The sequence below is a fragment of the Pelodiscus sinensis genome, chromosome 2 (assembly GCF_049634645.1).
Source record: "Pelodiscus sinensis isolate JC-2024 chromosome 2, ASM4963464v1, whole genome shotgun sequence".
NCBI lineage: Eukaryota > Metazoa > Chordata > Testudines > Trionychidae > Pelodiscus > Pelodiscus sinensis.
In genome coordinates, this window is record NC_134712.1 from 213,473,591 (window position 1) to 213,492,335 (window position 18,745).

An 18,745-nucleotide genomic window follows, 5' to 3' on the forward strand; every position below is an offset into this window, starting at 1 on the left:
GTAGCCACACATTTGAAACGAGGCTTACAACAAAAGGATCTGGGGTCGGCTGATCCCCGTCTAGACTACTGCACTATGCCGACAATCAGCTGATTGGCACAGCACGGCGGCCATTTTGATGTAAATGAAGCGGCGATTATTTAAATCGCCACTTCATTTCCCTTTGCCGAGTACACTTATCTACATGGCTCCATCGACGGAGCCATGTAGTCTTGACACAACCTTGGATTCCAGCCTTGTCTCCTTTTTCCAGTATAACCTAGAGAACAGGGTCCAGAGTGGTAGGAATTCCAGTTTTTGTGATGTTGGGATAGAAGGCAGGGCTATATTAAGATCAAGGAATACTAGGCATGCGCATAGGTCCCCAGCTCCTAGAATCCCATGAATATATCTGAGTGTAAACATCCATTTTAAGAAGAGTGAGTAGAGGAATACTAAGGGTCAATGCATGGGGCCTGTTCCCTTAATATCACTTCTATTGGTAAAGCCCCTATAGCCTGTCAAAGGTGGTAGCTAGGAAATAGTCCATATCTAGAGCAAAGGTCAGCACACCTTTCGCAGAGCTTATGCCATCAATGCTCCCTCACTCTGTACTGGATCTCAGCAGTGTAAATACTATCATCTCTCTTTCTCGAGATAAAACTAGACATCGCAATTGCTCTGTTTACACAGAGGGATTAGAATATACACATCTCTGCTTCAGTGGGTATGAATTGAGCTTAATTTATGAACAGGGTCATGACAAATGAAAGGAAAAACTGCTTCTCTGTATTGCTAGCTTTAAAACATGTATCATTGAACTTAACAAGAAACAGCAGAAAAAAAACAGATGTCAAGTTTTTTCTCTAAACTTGCACAGTAGTGAGTTATCTTCAACTATCAGATACACTTTCAGATTATTTAATGGGGCTAGCAAAATACTATTTTTATTAGAAGTAAGTTTTGGAGAGATTTTTAATTTAATCAATTAAAGGCTGCTGTAGCTAAAAGATATTGTAAAAAAATACTCCTAAAAACATAAGAATTACATAAATTCAGAATTTTTTACTTGATTCTCATTTTCAGTCACAGCATATCTATACTACGTGTCAGCAAAACGTATGTTGCTTTGGGATGTTAAAAAAACATAACCCCGAGCAGCGTAAGTTTTACCTGCATAACTGGTAGTGTGCACAGTGCTCTTTTGGCAGGAGAGCTTCTCATTGACGTGGTGTTATTATGTCTATGGGAAAGCTATCTTCAGTCAACATAAAGCGGTTACAGGAGTGATCTTACAGTGGCTCAGCTGCATCAATACAGCTGGGTGGCTGTAAGTTCACTAGTATAGATATGGCCTAAGTCTATTTTACACCAGTCTGGCAGCATAAATGAGAATTGGGACCACTGTGTGCACTTTTGTGAGCATAAAAGTGCAAGTCATTTCTGTAGTCTTGGTATTTCTGCATGTAAGTGACCAAATAGTCACAAATCAGGCATTTTGCACAGACAAGTGGTATTTGCATGCACTATTATGTATTAAATATGTATCCACAATTCTGAAAAATTTATTTCAAAGGTGTATTCAACAACATTGTGTTTAGGGTAAACATTTTGTTTACTCTTAATAATAAGCAAAATACTCTTTAAAATATTGTTTAAAGAATTTCATTGCTTAAGATGTTTTAATTTTATGAAATTATAAAGGTATTTTTTTTGTTATTTTGAAAACAAATTAAATGTAGATCAGTACCTTATGTGAATTTTTCAAGATAGCATTAACAAAATTGACTTTAATAGGATTGACTCTTCATTATGCATAATGTCTGGAAGATTTTTGAAGGATCAGGGCCAAATATTTTATCATGAAAATACCAACAAGACCCTCAATTTTAGCAATGCTTGTAGGTACGCACTTTGAAGGGCATTTTCAGGTGACTGTTAAAGCTTCTTTAATCCATATAGTTTCCTAAGCCAAAGTATTTGGTTCAAAATACACTTATTTTTTCCTGTTAAAAGAAGTTCAAAATAAAGTTATCAGAATATATTAAAAACTATAAAATAACATTCACTAAACTAAATAGTTTAACAACATCCTATGAAAAGGTTAATCATGTCTTGAGTGTGTACAGCTCAAAGAGAATTATTTATGTACTTTTAAATATGTTAAATGATGGATACATTTGTATTAATTATAAATCATTCACTCTCTGGATTTGGACATGCATGTGACATTCTAAATATTAACTTCTCGTCTACAGTGCAGGCTTCTTCTGCAAGAATGGCCCTTCTTGCGCAAAAACTTGCGGAGCATCTACACTGCATGCACGCTCTTGCACAAGTAAATTTACAGCAAGGCATCGGAACAGAGGGTTTTTTGCGCAAGAGTTATTCCTCTCCCCATGAGGAATAAGCCCTCTTGCGCAAGAGCTCAGTGGGGACGGGCAACCAGGGCTTCTTGCACAAGAAACTCTTATAGCTAAAATGGCCATTAGAGCTTTCTTGTGCAAGAGAGCATCCACACTGCCATAGACGTTCTTCCACAAAAGCACCTCTCTTGCGCAAAAGCATATGGCAGTGTGGACGTGCTCTTGCACAAGACCTTTTGCTCAAGAATTCTTGTGCAAAACAGTTCTTGCGCAAGAAGCCTGCAGTGTAGACATATCCTGAAAGTGAATAAACTTCCCCCTTCTTTGATGTTGGTATGTTATTAGCCTATCTCTGTGTATTTTTCTTTCCTTGCTATTTCTAAGCACAGCATTTGTATTCTATAGAAACAAACATTTTATTTAATATGATAAAACTTGTGTATTTAACTAAACCAGTAGGTCAGTGGTTCAAATACTAAGTACATTTTCATGGCCCACATAATGAAGTTCACTGCAAATTCTGTGCCCAATTTTGCCATCCTTCATCATCTCATGTAGCACTCTGGCTGTGGGAGTAGCCCCACTGAAATCAATAGGATGACCTGAAAGTAAAATAGTACCCAAAGTGAATAAGATGAATAATGAAGTAGTTTGTGGATAAAGCTGTAAGAGGTAAGATGATAAGATCCCCCTCCTCCTTTTGCATGACCCACACAAGGACTGATTAGAATGGCAGCCCTTCTGATTTACCTGAGTGGCACTCCTCACAAAGGGGCCGGGCAGGGGGACAGAAAGTAGATGAGGCCATGGCTATGCTTGCCTCTGGATGCTGGCCAGTGGAGTTTGCCAGCTATATGGAGAAGAGAATGTTACAGCCCTGAAAAAGGTGTAACAAATTACTCTATTCTTTACAGTGCCACTGGGAGTTCTGGGAAGCCCGTACTGTGGTTTCTAGGACAGTGTGAGGAAATTAACAAAATAAATGTATTGTTCTTAATAGAGAGTTACTAATCATTATCAATTCCTGTGGGATTCAGTGTAATAACATTAATCACGATGGGGTATTTTGCTATTCATGTAATTCCTCAGGAATGCCATTGTTGTTTTTGGCATTAATTAATGTTGACTGTGTGTTACAGTGTTACCTTAGAAGTGCTGTGACCATTCTGTTTAAAATAGAGCTGCAAGACCATGAAACCTTTCAGTTTTCATTCCAGCACATGTAATGATCATTATTGAACATTAAAGCAATTTCTTGTTTTACCTTCCTGCATTACCCTGTAGGATCTTTGGGGTCTACGTCTGCTCCTACTGAAATAAATGGGAGTTTTGCCATTGATTTGAGTGGGAAGCAGGATTAGTCCATCTGTTAAATTCTAACACTACTGACTCATTACATACCACTTTCTAAAACACTTCTCCTTTGCTTATGTTTGTGGTCCTCTCTCACGCAAACTTTCCTACAGGACACATTCAGCACCCGTATGCCAACATCTGATGTCAAAAACAGGAGTGCTCCATTTCTATGGTATATAAAAAATATGAAGGATTTCCATCCTTGTAATATAAAGAATATTGTGCAGATATATGGAATACTCCAGATAGGGGCAGAAGAAGCATTATTTGTTTCCTAAGGATTACAGTATTTTTCCATACTTGAAGCGCACAAGTGACAAAAGGAGTAAGCAGGGCTAATGGAAAAGCTTCTTGTCACAGTTCTGTGCCTTAGCCTCTCTCTACACATGAAAGAGTCCCTCTACTGTTGCCCTTCAGTGATAGGACCAAACTTATCCATGTGCTTCAGGAAGCTGTTCTTTCCATGTTAGGAACTCAGATTCTGAGGATAAAATCATATCATCTAGTTCACAGGAATCAGCTGTGGCTTCACTTTCTTAGGCTATGTCTACACTGCACAGTTATTTTGGAATAAGCTATTTTGGAATAGTTATTCCAAAATAGCTTTTTGCAAAACAGCATGTCTACACTGCAGGGAAGCCTCAAAATTAATCTGAGGCAGGCTTCCTTAATGTAGATCTCGATTTAGAGCCCCAGGGGGAATAACTGAGAATGGCCCTGGTAAGAGGCTATTTCGAAATAACAGCAGTGGAGCATCTACACATGTCTTATTTCAAAATAGCTATTTTGGAATAAGTGTTATTCTTCATAGAATGAGGTTTACAGAAGTTGGGATAAGCTGTCGATTATTTTGAAATTATTTCAGAATAACAGAATTGCTGTATAGACACTCGTATAGTTATTTTTGAATAACAGCCATTATTCCAAAATAACTTTGCTGTGTAGACACACCCTTAGATACCAGTTTCCTATTTTACAGGAAAACTTCACCCTATAAAATAAATAGCAGTGGTAGGTATACTGCCTCTATGGACATGGGATGTATTCTACTGCCTATCCTAGACTTCCCAAGGTGGTGCAGCTCCCTGCTACGTCTTACTATGTCTGTGCCTATATGGGAAAAATCTAACCCTTAGATCTTTAGTATATTAATTATTTTCTTTCTAAGATATGTAATTATGTCAGTACTATGTACTTTTTTTTTCAGTCTGCACCACAGCTATATTTAATTCAATTTAGGGAACAAGGCAGTTAACTAGGAAGATAGATTAACCGTGCATTCATGCACAATGGAGTATTTCTTAGGTGCAGTTCAGGGGCTACTGATTTAGGAGGCCTGTATATAACAAAAACCATTCATTATATTTCTCTATTGTGTATTTAGGGCAATGGTAAATAATGATAAAGAATGCTCTGCAGCACTGACCTATCCGGATTGCTTGGTAACCTGGGAGGGACTTGAACAAAGTGTGTTTTAATGCAGCCAAATCCAAGGTCATATACCTGGAAACGAAGAACGCACGTCACACTTACAGGATGGCAAACTGTGTTTTGGAAACCTCAGAAAGAGACTTATAGGTGGATAACCAGATGAACCCAAGCTCCCAGTGTGACAGACAGGCTGTGAGAACTAATGTAAATCGTGGATGTATGAGCAGTGGGACATCAAGTAGAAGTAGGGAAGTTGTTTTACTGTGGTGCTGAGGAGTGGGACTCACCCCCGCAGCACCTCACACTGGTCACTTGAAGAATCAGATCTCCCGCCTCAGAGTGCCCTCTGCTGGTCGGTATCTCAGCCTTTCTTTCAAGTCTTTTGCCTGTTCAGCCCCATGTCCCTGCCTGCCCACAGTGCCCTTTCCTCCTAGTACTGCTCTCTATTAGTACCCCTGCACTCTGGGTCCTCTCATCCCAGGGAACCCCCAACTCCCTATGCCCACATTGCCTCAGTAACCCACTGCCAATCGTCATCTAGCTCCTGTCTCAGGGGCAAACTGCAGTCTGGAATGGCCACTCATCATTGGCAAGGGATGTGGACCTGCTGCCATCTTCCATCTTGGCTGTCTCCCTGCAACTCTAGTACCCTCACGCCCTGCAGCCAGGGAGTGAGGTCAGGACAGAGCGCCTCAGCTCTGCCTACTTTTCTCCAGTGCTACTGTGTCTCAGGAAGCCTCTAGCTTCCCTACCAGCCAGGTCCCAACTGCTCCATAGCTGGAGCAAGAGTGTCCTCTCCTTCACTCCAGGAGCCCTTTTTTATATAGCCCTCAGCTGGGCCCTAATTGGCTGCTATATGCCTCAGCTGCTTGCTCCACAGCCCCAGCCCACCCCTAAGGTTGGACTTAACCCTCATAGGCCCAGTGCAGGGCAGATATCCCCTTACACAGGTGTATAGCATTAGGGAGACCATCACTGGAATTCTGTGTCCAGCTGAGATGGCTACACTTCCAAAAAAATGTTGACAAATCATAAAGGGTTCAGAAGAGGGCTACAAAATGATTGGAGGTCTGGAAAAACTGCTGTACAGAAATAGATGAAAGTAGCTTAATCTATGTAGTTTAGAAAAGAAAAGGCTAAGAGGTGAATTAATAATGCTCGTTACATACATACCTGGAGAGAAAATGTATGATAGTAAAAGACTCTTGAACCAAATAGACAATAGAGCAAGATTCAGTGGCAGGAATCTGAAGCTGGACAAATTCAGTGTCGAAATAAAGTTCAAATTTTGAACAAAAAACAAAAAAACAGGACTATGTAGCACTTTGAACAGTAAGGGTAATTAGAACAGCCTATCTAGGGATGTCATAAATTAGCTGTCGTTTTACATTCATACATCAAGATTGGATGTCTTTCCTAAAGATATGACCCAGCTAAACCAGAAGCTATAGACTCGGTACAGTAATTACTATAGCCTGTGTGATACAGGAGGTCACACCAGATAAGCATAATTTTTTTTTTCTGGCTTTATAATCCATGATATTTAAGTAGAATTTACTATGCACTTTATATGATCAGCTTTCAGAGATGCTGCTGGGGCGGATGCCTTCTTGGCCAAGATGCAGAAGACTGACCCAGAGACATCCATATGTAAAAGCTTGGACTCCCACAGCTTGAACTAAAGACCCAAGAGTCCATAGCTGGGGGCGTATCAACTCATATCGTCTGCCAAATGACACCAAGAGGACTTGTAACACTCACTCTCCCATGAGCTACCCTAGCATACACAGAGTAGTACTAATGGATGCTATGTAACCCACACACCTACTGGGTGTGGGTCACTGTCCCATGTAGGGGCACTTAGACCACTTACAGAGAGAAAGAACGAGTATGCTGTACAACAGGGGTGGGCAATAATTTCTGGCCAGGGGCCCCTTCAAAAATTTTTGCAATGGCCCCAGGCTGCCCCGGAAGGGCTGGGGCCCAAAATGGAAGGGGTGGAGTCAGGATGCTTCCAGGCTTCCCCACCCACAGACCATGATTGGTCTGGGGTGGAGGTGTACCTTTGTCCCCCCCTTCCCACTAAATACCCATGCCCCTGGCAGGGCAGGAAGAGGCTTTGCACACTCCCCCATCCCCAGGCCTATTAGCAAGGCTCGACAAATAATGCAATCTACCCGCCCGTGGTAAGTAGATTGAAACCCGGAAGAGACGGGTTCGGCGATCTGTGCATGCACAGATCGCCGGACAGCGCAGCTGGCGAGCGGGGCTCACCGCGATTCGGTGAGCCCTACCTATTAGGACTTGGGGGCAGGGGAAGCGCACAAAGTTTCCTCCACCCTGCCGGGAGCACGTAGCACTTTGAAGTTCTGCGCACACCTGGCAGGACAAGAGGAGACTTCATGCATTCCCCTGTCCCCAACCTCCAATTGGCCAGGGGGCGGGAAGAGTGTGAGGCACTTCCAAGAACTGCGCACTCCTCACAGGCTGGGGGCAGGGTGGAGGAAGCTTCATGAGCTCCCCCACCCCCAAGCTCTGATTGGCCTGGGGCGGAGGAGTGTGCGAAGCCTTCTCCCACCCTGCAAGGAGTGCACGGCGCTCCTCACAGGGCAGGGGTAGGGTGGAAGAAACTTTGCGTGCTCCTCCCTTCAAAGTGCTACGTGCTCCTGGTAGGGAAGAGGAAACTTTGTGCACTTCCCGCATCACCAGGCCCTAATTAGCCTGGGGTCAGGGGAGCGGCAGGGCCTCCCCAGGCTGGATCAACCCGCTTGGCAGGCTGGATTCGGCCTGTGCAGGGCCTTTTGCCCACCCCTGCTCTACAGCCTTATCTGAGAAACAACTGACTTTTACAGGCTTATGCACTAAGCTCCAGAGGTCTGGGGTTCAGTTCGGCCTGTTGGTGTTCCACTATACCTTCTGTGTATTATAGGAAAATTCATAATATTATATCGTTATTTAAGAAATATTCTGGACTCTTTGGGCAAGACATGCAACCCTTATTCATGTTGGTAAACATCTACTCAGGCGAGTAGTCCAATATATATCAGCTGCCTGGTAAGGTTTGCCCAAATAGGTGCTTTATGAATTTAGTAGAAAAATCAGGTGTAAAATGCACTGCATATTGGAAAAATTGACTTTATTTTCAAAGTCTCATTGGTTGGTTTAAGTAATATTGATTTTCAGTGGAATATGCACACACAAAAAATTTCCTCCGTGATAATTGTTTCCATAGCAAATTTCAATTTTTTATCTCTCACTGTTTCCACTATAGGCTTGTAAATAAATATTTACATTTTTCTGTATGAGGAAAGTGTAGTTTTTAACTTTGCCCCAAAATGGTTCAATCATTTTTGCTGAATCTTAAAACAAACAAACAAAAAACAATACCTGTGGGTATAGACCAAATATATAAATCCTAAATTGAATGGTAAAAATGTGGTAATTATGGTCATCCTCTGAAAACAGGAGGTTAGAGTGGAAATGTGTATGCAACCTTAACTTTAGCAAGCACCTTGGCAACTTCTGTAATATGATCTGATGGTGGTAGGAATTGCAAAAATGCGGTGACAGATACTACTATAGTCTGTTTGCAAGAACACAATATCCTAGGAAAGATGAATTTATATACATTCGATAGATAATTGTTTTTTACCCATAATAACTCGTTCTCCCAAGCTATCTGTCAGCACAAGTATCACCCTACTGTCTGGCAAGGTAGAGATTATAAGACTTTTCAACAACCTTTTGAAAGATGTTTGAGCAGCAATGTAAAGTATGCTATGGCCAGATGCCACAGGAAAGGTTTGTGGGAAAAAATAAAACAACATGCTACAATCTACTCTTTGAAGATGACAAGGGACCTTTTGCAAGGAATGTACTTTCATGTGCTTTGTGTGAGGTCTAGTACAGGAGTTCTCAGCTTTTTTCTTTCTGAGGCTCAACAAGCTATAAAAACTCCACAGCTCATTTGTGCTACAACAACTGTTTTTCTGCATATAAAATCCAGGACCCATGGTGCCATAGGGAGGCTGGTGAAGCTAAATTGCTCAGGCTTCAGCTTTAGCACCGGTTGATGGTTTGGGGACTCAGGTTTTAGCCCCATGCAGTGGGGCTTCAACTTTCTGCCCTGGATTTCTACCCTAATGTCAGCTGCGTTTTGTGGACCCCTTGCAGCTTTCCAGGGAACCCTGGATCCCTAGCTGAGAACTACTAATCTAGTAGATTGTAGAATCCCGTAATCACTCAGGTAAGAGTAAGAATTGGTAGAATAATTAATTGTGAAAAATAATCATTGTAAATTTCTTTCTGATTTTTACCTTGATTTGTATAAATCTATTCACTATTTAGTAATTATTTATGCAAACATATGCCAAACATATGCCAAATTATGAATTGTTCATAAAACACTTGATTCAGTACATGGTGTATGACTGCTGACATATGTCACATGGCATTGTTTCTGCTCCCTGATTGAATGACTGAAAATTTAGAAGCAAGACAATAACAAATACTGATTAGCAAATGCCACTTTACTGACATGGACTCCTTCTGCTCACAAATGAGTTCAGGTAATAACAATATCTATTCCCCAAAGAGCTGTGTAAATAAATTCTATTCATGCATGTTTGCAAACAACAAGGAGCACAGGTATAGGATAAACAAAGAGTTGATTAGAATAAAAACTAAACTGGAATAAAAAAAACCCAGAAAATACCCTGTATGGACAAATCTTGCTTTAGTTAGAAGATGGACTGAAGTATATGATATTTTTTCCTTCTTTAATTCATGTCACACTGACACTATAATAATTATCCACCATTTTTAGACACTTACAGCTTCAGGAAAAAAATTCCCCTTTAATTTACACTTTACTTGTGAAGTTTTTGTAGAGGGAGGTAATTCAAAGACATTCATCCATTTCTGGGTTTTAAAACATTCTGATGTCTCCTTTTTTAGTCCAGACTAAAAGAAAAGCATCTGATGTTTGAAACAGCAGATATTGCCTATAACTAATACTTGCAGAGCAGAATTGTCTTTACTGGGTTTGAAGGAGCAATGCAAAAAAAATGTATAGGTGTTTGAAAAATAATTTTTGGCATGCTCAGTGAATGTGTAATTAGTTTACACACCTGGAAAAACCTGGGGCATGTAGAAGTGCCAGAAAGAAGGCTCCTTTAGCAACCATTTTTCATATCCACTAAATTCACTACATGTACCATATCTCTTGATATGGAACTGAAATAAAATTTAGGTGACTTAGACAAAAAATATGTATGTGCTTAAAGTAACCATGTGCTATAGCGACAAGGAGTCGTTATAGACTAACATATGTATTGGAGCATAAGCTTTTGTGGGTAAAGACCTACTTCGTCAGATGCATGTAGTGGAAATATCCAGAGGCAGGTATAAATATGCAAGCCAGAATTAGGCTAGAGATAATAAGGTTAATTCAATCAGGGAGGATGAAGCCCACTTTTAGCAGCTGATCTGGAGGTGTGAATACCAAGAGAGGAGAAGCTGCTTTTGTAGTTAGCTAGTCACTCACAGTCTTTGTTTAATCCTGAGCTGATGGTGTCAAACTTGCACATGAACTGTAGCTCAGCAGTTTCTCTTTAAAGTCTGGTCGTGAAGCTTTTTTGCTGCACAATGGCTACCTTTAGATCTGCTATTGTGTGTCCAGGGAGACTGAAGTGTTCTACAGGATTTTGTATATCGCCATTCCTAATATCTGATTTGTGTCCATTTATTCTTTTATGTAGGGACTGTCCAGTTTGGCCGATGTATATAGCAGAGGGGCATTGTTGCCACATGATGGCGTATATTACATTGGTAGATGTGCAGGTGAATGAACCAGTGATGGTGTGGCTGATCTGGTTAGGTCCTGTGATGATGTTGCTGGTGTAGATATGTGGGCAGAGTTGGCACCAAGGTTTGTTGCATGGATTGGTTCCTGAGTTACTATGGTGTGATGTATAGTTGCTGGTGAGAATATGCTTCAGGTTGGCGGGTTGTCTGTGGGCGAGGACTGGCCTGCCTCCCAAGGCCTGTGAAAGTGAGGGATCATTGTCCAGGATGGGTTGTAGATCACCGATGATGTATTGGAGAGGTTTTAGCTGAGGACTGTAGGTGATGGCCAGTGGTGTTCTGTTTGTTTCTTTCTTGGGCTTGTCCTGCAGCAGGAGGCTTCTGGGTACACGTCTGGCTCTGTTGATCTGTCTCCTTACTTCCTCGTGTGGGTATCATAGTTTCAAGAATGCTTGTTGAAGATCTTGTAGGTGTTGGTCTCTGTCTGAGGGGTTGGAGCAAATGTGGTTGTACCTCAGTGCTTGGCTGTAGACAATGAATTGCGTGGTGCGTCCGGGATGGAAGTTGGAGGCATGAATGTAGGCATAGAAGTCGGTAGGTTTTCGCTATAGGGTGGTGTTTTTGTGACCGTCAGTTATTTGCACCTTGGTGTCCAGGAAGTGGACCTCCCGTGTAGACTGGTCCAGGCTGAGGTTGATGGTGGGGTGGAAGCTGTTGAAATCGTGGTGGAATTCTTCCAGAGTTTCTTTCCCATGGGTCCAGATGATGAAGATGTCATCAATGTAGCATAGGTAGAGAAGGGGAGTGAGTAGACGAGAGCTGAGGAAGCGTTGTTCTAGGTCAGCCATAAAAATGTTGGCATATTGTGGGGCCGTGCAGGTGCCCATAGCGGTGCCACTGGTCTGGAGGTATATATTGTCACCAAATCTGAAATAATTGTGTGTGAGGATAAAGTCACAGAGCTCAGCCACCAGTCCACATATCCAGACAGTCGTTCAGTGAGAGTGCCAATGCCCGAGATGATGGGGTGTCCAGAATTTCCAAGTTTGTAGATCTTTGGTAGTAGACAGAATAACCCTGCTCGGGGCTCTAAGCATATGTTGAGTTGTTCCTGTGTTTGTGTAGGGAGTGTCCTGAGCAGATGGTGTAGTTTCTTAGTGTATTCTTCAGTGGGATCTGAGGGATGTGGTCTGCAGAATTTGGTATTGGAGAGTTTTCTGACAGCCTCCTTTTGGTAGTCAGACCTGTTCATGATGACAACAGCACTTCCTTTATCAGCCTCTTTGATTATAATGTCGGAGTAGTTTCTGAGGCTGTGGATGGCATTGCATTCTGCATGACTGAGGTTATGAAGCAAGCGATGCTGTTTTTCCACAATTTCTGCCTGTGCGCGTTGGTGGAAGCATTCTATGTATAGGTCCAGACTGTCATTTTGACCGTCAGGAGGAGTCCATGTGGAGTTCTTCTTGTGCTGTTGATGGGAGGGAATCTGTGTGTCAGTGCACAGTTCAGTGTTGTATTGAAAGTATTCTTTGAGTTGGAGACTGCGAAAGTATGCTTCCAGATCACCACAGAATGGTATTATGTTTGTGGGGGTGGTGGGGCAAGAAGAGAGTCCTCCAGATAGGACAGACTATTCTGCTGGGCTGAGCATGTAGTTGGATAGATTAATGATATTGCTGGGTGAGTTAGGGGTACCACTGCTGTGGCCAGTATGGTTTTAGACAGCTTACAGTCCTTTTTCCTCTGTAGGGAAGTGAAGTGTATAATTTGAATTAATGGAGATTGCCTATCTCCTAGAGCTGGAAGGGCCCTTGAAAGGTCATCGAGTCCAGTCCCCTGCCTTCACAGCAGGACCAAGTACCATCCCTGACAAATATTTTTCCCTAATGGCCTCCGCAGGGATTGAATTCACAACCCTGGGTTTAATCAGGCAAATGCTCAAACCACTGAGCTATCCCTCCCCTCTATGTAGTTCTCCTGTCTTATTTTAGTAAAGTCCGTTTCTATGGAAGGCTGGTTTTTTATGAAAGTCTCCAGATTGGAGAGCTCTTTTTTGATGTTTTCCTGATTGCTGTACAGGATGCTGATCAAGTGGTTCCTCAGTTTCTTTGATAGTGTATGGCATAATCTCTCACTGTGGTCTATGCAGTATGTAGATAGCAATGGAGTTTTCACCTTTAGTCCATTGGGTATGATGTCCATCTGTTGGCATTTGGAGAGAAAGATGATATCTGTCTGAACTTGTGCAAATTTCTTCATGAGGGTGGTGGATTTCCACTCCGTATGGCTAAATGCAGTGCCTTGCATGGTGTCAAGTATCAGAGGCTGCTTCTCCTCTCTTGGTATTCACACCTCCAGATCAGCTGCTAGAAGTGGGCCTCATCCTCCCTGATTGAATTAACCTCGTTATCTCTAGCCTGATTCTGGCCTGCATATTTATACCTGCTTCTGGATATTTCCACTTGACTACATGCATCTGACAAAGCGGGTCTTTACCCACAAAAGCTTATGCTCCAATATATCTGTAGTCTATAAGATGCTACAGGACTCCTTGTCGCTTTTGAAGATCCAGACTAACACAGCTACCCCTCTGATACTTGATACCATGTGCTATAGTGCTTTGCTGGATCAGCTCCTAAACTCCTAGAAGATTGATCCAAAAGCCATTGGGCTCTGGATCAGGCTATACAAGCACAGTGACAGAATATAAAACTTATTGATTATAACATAGATGTGTACACAAAATCATAATCACATTTTCCCCACAATTCTTCAAGTACAAAGAGAAACTACACAAACAGAAGTAGATTCAGTAACCACAGAGCTTGGCACTATGGTGAGGCAGTGTACCGTAAGGGGGTGTGATTTCTAAAGCGCATTAATGTGTTGCATATTTATCAGTCTATGTAGACTCTTCTGGTGTGCACTAAAGCACTCTAATGTAATACTATTTCAAACAGTACAGCATTAAAGCGTTCCAGCAGTGTACCCAGACCAATTAATGCACAAATGTTAACATGATTTATCCCTCTGTGTAGACAAGCCTTTGGATACATTATTGTCAGAGGCTCAACACATCAACCAGAACCACATTCAACAAAAGGTCTCCATTTTACATTTAAAGTGTGATGCACATGCAGGCTAATGGTTGACAGGGAGCATGGTTGATTATGGTGCCCCCCCCCCCATATGTAATTCAAAATAAAAACAATACTATACCGTAAAATCTCTTTTTTGTGTGTGTGTGTGTGTGCCCCTGCTTTGCTGGTGCCCTAAGCACATGCTTAGTCTGCCTATTGGGTAATCCAGCCCTGGCAGGGAGTAAAGTTAAAGATGTTGTGGTCACCTTTTTTGTGCATGTAAGTTTACACTTGAAATATTCCTACAGAATTTAATATGGGTGAAACAAATACATGTGTACAGAAATTATTCTAAAAGCCTCTAGAATATACTGAAGATTAATCATTTTTTAAATGGTTTATTAAATCATTCTAAAGGATTATGTCCCAACTATAGAGACTAAATCCCAGAATGCAGTGACACTAAAAAGGACTTAGGCATTATGACAGATAACCAATGATATATTAGTTTCCTGTGTGATGCTGTATCTAAGAGAGTGAATGGGATCTTTGATTATGTATGATCAGTGGAATGTCAAATAGGAGTAAGGAGATGGTTTTGCCCTTGCATACAGCATTAGTGAGACCATCACTGGAATACTGCACTCAGTTCCAGTATCCATACCTCCAAAAGGATGTTGAAAAATTGGAAGGGTCCAGAAAAGAGGTACAAGAATGATTTGAAGCCTGAAAAACCTAATGAATATCAATAAAAAAAGTTTCTTTTTGACACTAAAAATGTTATAAAAACTGTCATAAAAACCTTGTGATTTGTGTTACCTAGTGCAGGGGTGGTCAATGGGTGGACCACAGTCCAAATCCAGACCACCAGACACTTTTGAACAGGCCCCAAAATCTTTATATATAGTAATTATTATCGTTGTTATTATTATTTTTTATTATTTTCCCTTGCATCTGGACCTTGACTATATCTTCACCAACAAATTTGGACCTTAACAAAAAACAACTGATTACCCCTTCCATAGTGTGTAGCATCCTTAGTCATGGACCAGGATCCCACTGTGCCAGATGCTACGCAAACATAGAACAAAAGACAGCTCTTGACATATTTTGTAAATTTTATATAATAGAATGAATATAAAAAGAAAAGGTTGACAGTGCCAGTTAGCTAAGATTTAGTATTCTCATACAGAGCCCAATCCTGTGCCCAGGGGAGTTAGTGCTAAGGCTTTCAGTGACTTCAGCTGGACAGGACCAATCAAACCTTTATTTAATGGGCTTATTTCTCCTTCAGTTATGTATTAGGTGGCTTGAGTCTCCCTTCAGTTACGTATTAGGTGGCTTGCAGAATAGCTGCTTTGCCAGCTTTGACAGGACAATTTGCGCTTCAAGTTGTTTTGAAGATTTATGGACATACCCGTATATACTCGAGTATAAGCCGACCCGAATATAAGCCGAGGCACCTAATTTTACCACAAAGAACTGGGAAAAAATATTGACTCGAGTATAAGCCTAGGGTAGGAAATGAGGCAGCTACTGGTAAATGTAAAAAATGAAGATAGATACCAATAAAATTACATGAAGAGATTGTGTATTAATTAATGATCATCTAATAGATCTCACTGGACAATAAACTTTACATGCAGGGTTTTACCTTTTAGGACAAATTCAGTGCAAGTGCTTAAGATTTCTTGGTAGGAGAAATAAATAAATAAATAAATAATGTTAAATATTAGAAGATCACAACACAGTCCTCAAAGTCCTCCCGCCAATCCAATGAGCCCCTGAAGGGACCTTTCCCAGGCCAGAGCCCCTCTCGGCTGCTCCCCGAGCCTCCCTGCCGGCGGCCCCGGGGCAAGGCCGCTGGCTCCGAGCAGCACCTGCGGGCGCACCCGCAACCCAAGCGGCCGGCAGAGGCTCCGAGCGCCCCGCGCAGCGACGACCCCCGACACACGGAGCCCAGCCCGCTCCCGGAAGCGCCCCCCGCCCCGAGCGCCTCGGTTACCGGGGCCGGAGCTCCGGGCTCACGCGGCTAGACCCGGCCGGCGGCAGAGACGCGCTGAGCCCGCCCGCCTCAGTTCTCGAGACGCGGACTCAAGTATAAGCCGAGGGGGGCATTTTTCAGCACAAAAAATGTGCTGAAAAACTCGGCTTATACTCGAGTATATACGGTACTTTTCTACCCGAAAGAATTTTGTTTTATAATTTCTTTAACATGTAATGATCAGTCTTTACACTTCTGCTTCTCAATGACAGATAATTTGTTTGTTCAAATAAATTCAACTAGAAACAATCATTACCTTGGTAAGTACACCTGTTCAAATCAGCTGTGTCAAGCAACATCCTTTCTGTTTTATGTTAATAGGCACTTTTGTCTCTTCTGCATATATTCAAGTCAATAGTTATGCAATTTGCAGGAATAAGACTTTGCTTATTTGCCAGCTTGTGTTGATAACTATTGTTTGTGTTTAGGACATGATGCTTCAGCTGTTGCGAGGGCTGGATTTTCTGCATTCACACAGAGTGGTGCACCGTGATCTGAAACCACAAAATATCCTCGTAACAAGCAGTGGGCAGATAAAATTAGCCGACTTTGGCCTTGCACGAATCTACAGTTTTCAGATGGCTCTTACCTCAGTGGTAAGTTTCAAAATGCTATTTTTATCCTCAGTAATATGCTCTATTTCCTATGTTAATATAGTCAGTAGTTCCAGAGAATTATAACTGTGCTTTATTACTGATTATTGGCTCTGAATTACATAAGGACTGATTAATGAGGCTGAGATATGTACTTGTCTTTTAAGCATAGAATGGTGTTCTGGGAGCTCCCAAGTTATAATTCTTGTTATATTGACTCTATATGTACATAGCTTTGGGCCAGCCAATTAGGGTATGGTTTTCAAACATGCTAACGTTATTTAAGAAAACAAGTCCAATTGTTTTCTGTTGGTGCTCTAAAATCACATTGGTACTTTGAAAAATCCCATACTTAGGGTTGCTATTTTACATATGCATGCACGTGGATTGTACTTCTTACTCCCATACTTTTCAGTTGTGATAATTAGTGAGTGAGTGATTATTAATGTAGATTAAACTGAAGATTAAATGTGCTACTAGTTTGGTTTTGTGTTCTGCTTGTTAGACTTACTGGGTAGGAATGGTGTCCCTAACCTCTGTTTGTCAGGGGCTGGAAATGGATGACAGAAGAGGGATCACATGCTGATTATCTGTTTCTGTTCACTCACTCTGGGGCATCTGGCATTGGCCACTGTTGGCAGACAGGATACTGAACTAGACAAACCTTTGGTCTGACCCAGGATGGCCATTCTTATGTTTCCCTTTGCCATCCTGAGTGCTATATTTACCATGACAGTGTCACTTTTACTTAGGACAAGAAAGATAGGATTTATAAGGAAAGACATTGAAAGTAATATCCATTATATTTATGTATTTTACTTTAGAAATTAATCCATTGATAAAAAGTAATCTGTTGCTATTTTTGCCCCTTTTCAAGCCAAATGGCTAATCAAAGTGGATGTTCCAGTTAGGAATCGAAATCAGTGATTAGAAATTGGTGATTAGGTATTTCTTTTGTCCAGTTTTGTTTATGGACAAAGTCCTGCATCTGTGCATACTGAGGGAATCAAATAGCAGGAAATAGCTTTCTTTTGCTCATAGCATCAAAGTCTTTTTAGCCTGCACCTCAACTCAGAAAACCTATCTTAAGCTTTTTTTCCAGAGTCAGATATGCTTTTTTCAGCCTCTGCTTTGGGCTGTCTCTCCTACTCAGTCTGTTCTTACCTGTTCACGTTTTCTGTGTATCCTCTCCCACACTTCCTGTGCCCCCGCATGGTTAGATTACTCAGTTAAACCCTCCATCCAACAGTGCTAGTTTGTGGACAAACTCTTTTAGGTTTTAACAAAATACAGGACTATGTAGCACTTTAAAGACTAACAAGATGGTTTATTAGATGATGAGCTTTCGTGGGCCAGACCCACTTCTTCAGATCAAATAGTGGAAGAAAATAGTCACAACCATATATACCAAAGGATACAATTAAAAAAAAGTGAACACATATGAAAAGGACAAATCACATTTCAGAACAGAAGGGGGATGCAGGGGACGGGGGGGGGGGGGGGGGGGAAGGAAGGTAAATGTCTGTGAGCTAATGGTATTACAGGTGATAATGGATATCACATATGAAAGTGGGTCTGGCCCACGAAAGCTCATCATCTAATAAACCATCTTGTTAGTCTTTAAAGTGCTACATAGTCCTGTATTTTGTTTCAGCTACAGCAGACTAACACGGCTACATTTCTATCACTCTTTTAGGTTTTGTTTTAAGTGTGGCCTCCTCAACTGTCTCTTAGTACTACTGATTTAAATGGAGGAGGGAGATAGTTATGTTTGTCCCAGGATATGAGAAAGACAAGGCGGGTGAGGTAATATCTTTTATACCAGCTTCTGTTGGAGGGAGAGAGAAGCTTTTGAGCTTACACAAAAGCTCTTCTTCAGGACAGAGTTTGTTCAATGAAATATATTACTCTTCAGCCACCCAATCTCTCTTTAATAAGGGAGTCATTCACACATCAGTTTAAAGAGATTTTATTCAGCTGATAACAAGATATCACCTGGCTTGTAGCAATATAATTAGTTAACTGCAAGGGCCCTACCACATTTGTAAAGCATGACAGAATGCTCTGGTTTCCTGCTTCAGCATGAAT

At 41.5% G+C, this 18,745-nt stretch overlaps 1 protein-coding gene across 3 annotated transcripts in view; it reads left to right on the forward strand.

Moving 5' to 3' along the window:
* Nucleotides 1–18,745, forward strand: part of CDK6 (cyclin dependent kinase 6) — a 210,773-nt gene that overhangs the window by 76,626 nt on the left and 115,402 nt on the right. For all 3 annotated transcript variants that reach the window (XM_006114476.4, XM_075922365.1, XM_075922366.1), the window contains exon 4: nucleotides 16,493–16,660. In XM_006114476.4, the coding sequence (XP_006114538.1) occupies nucleotides 16,493–16,660 (168 nt within the window). The remainder of the gene's footprint in view (nucleotides 1–16,492; nucleotides 16,661–18,745) is intronic.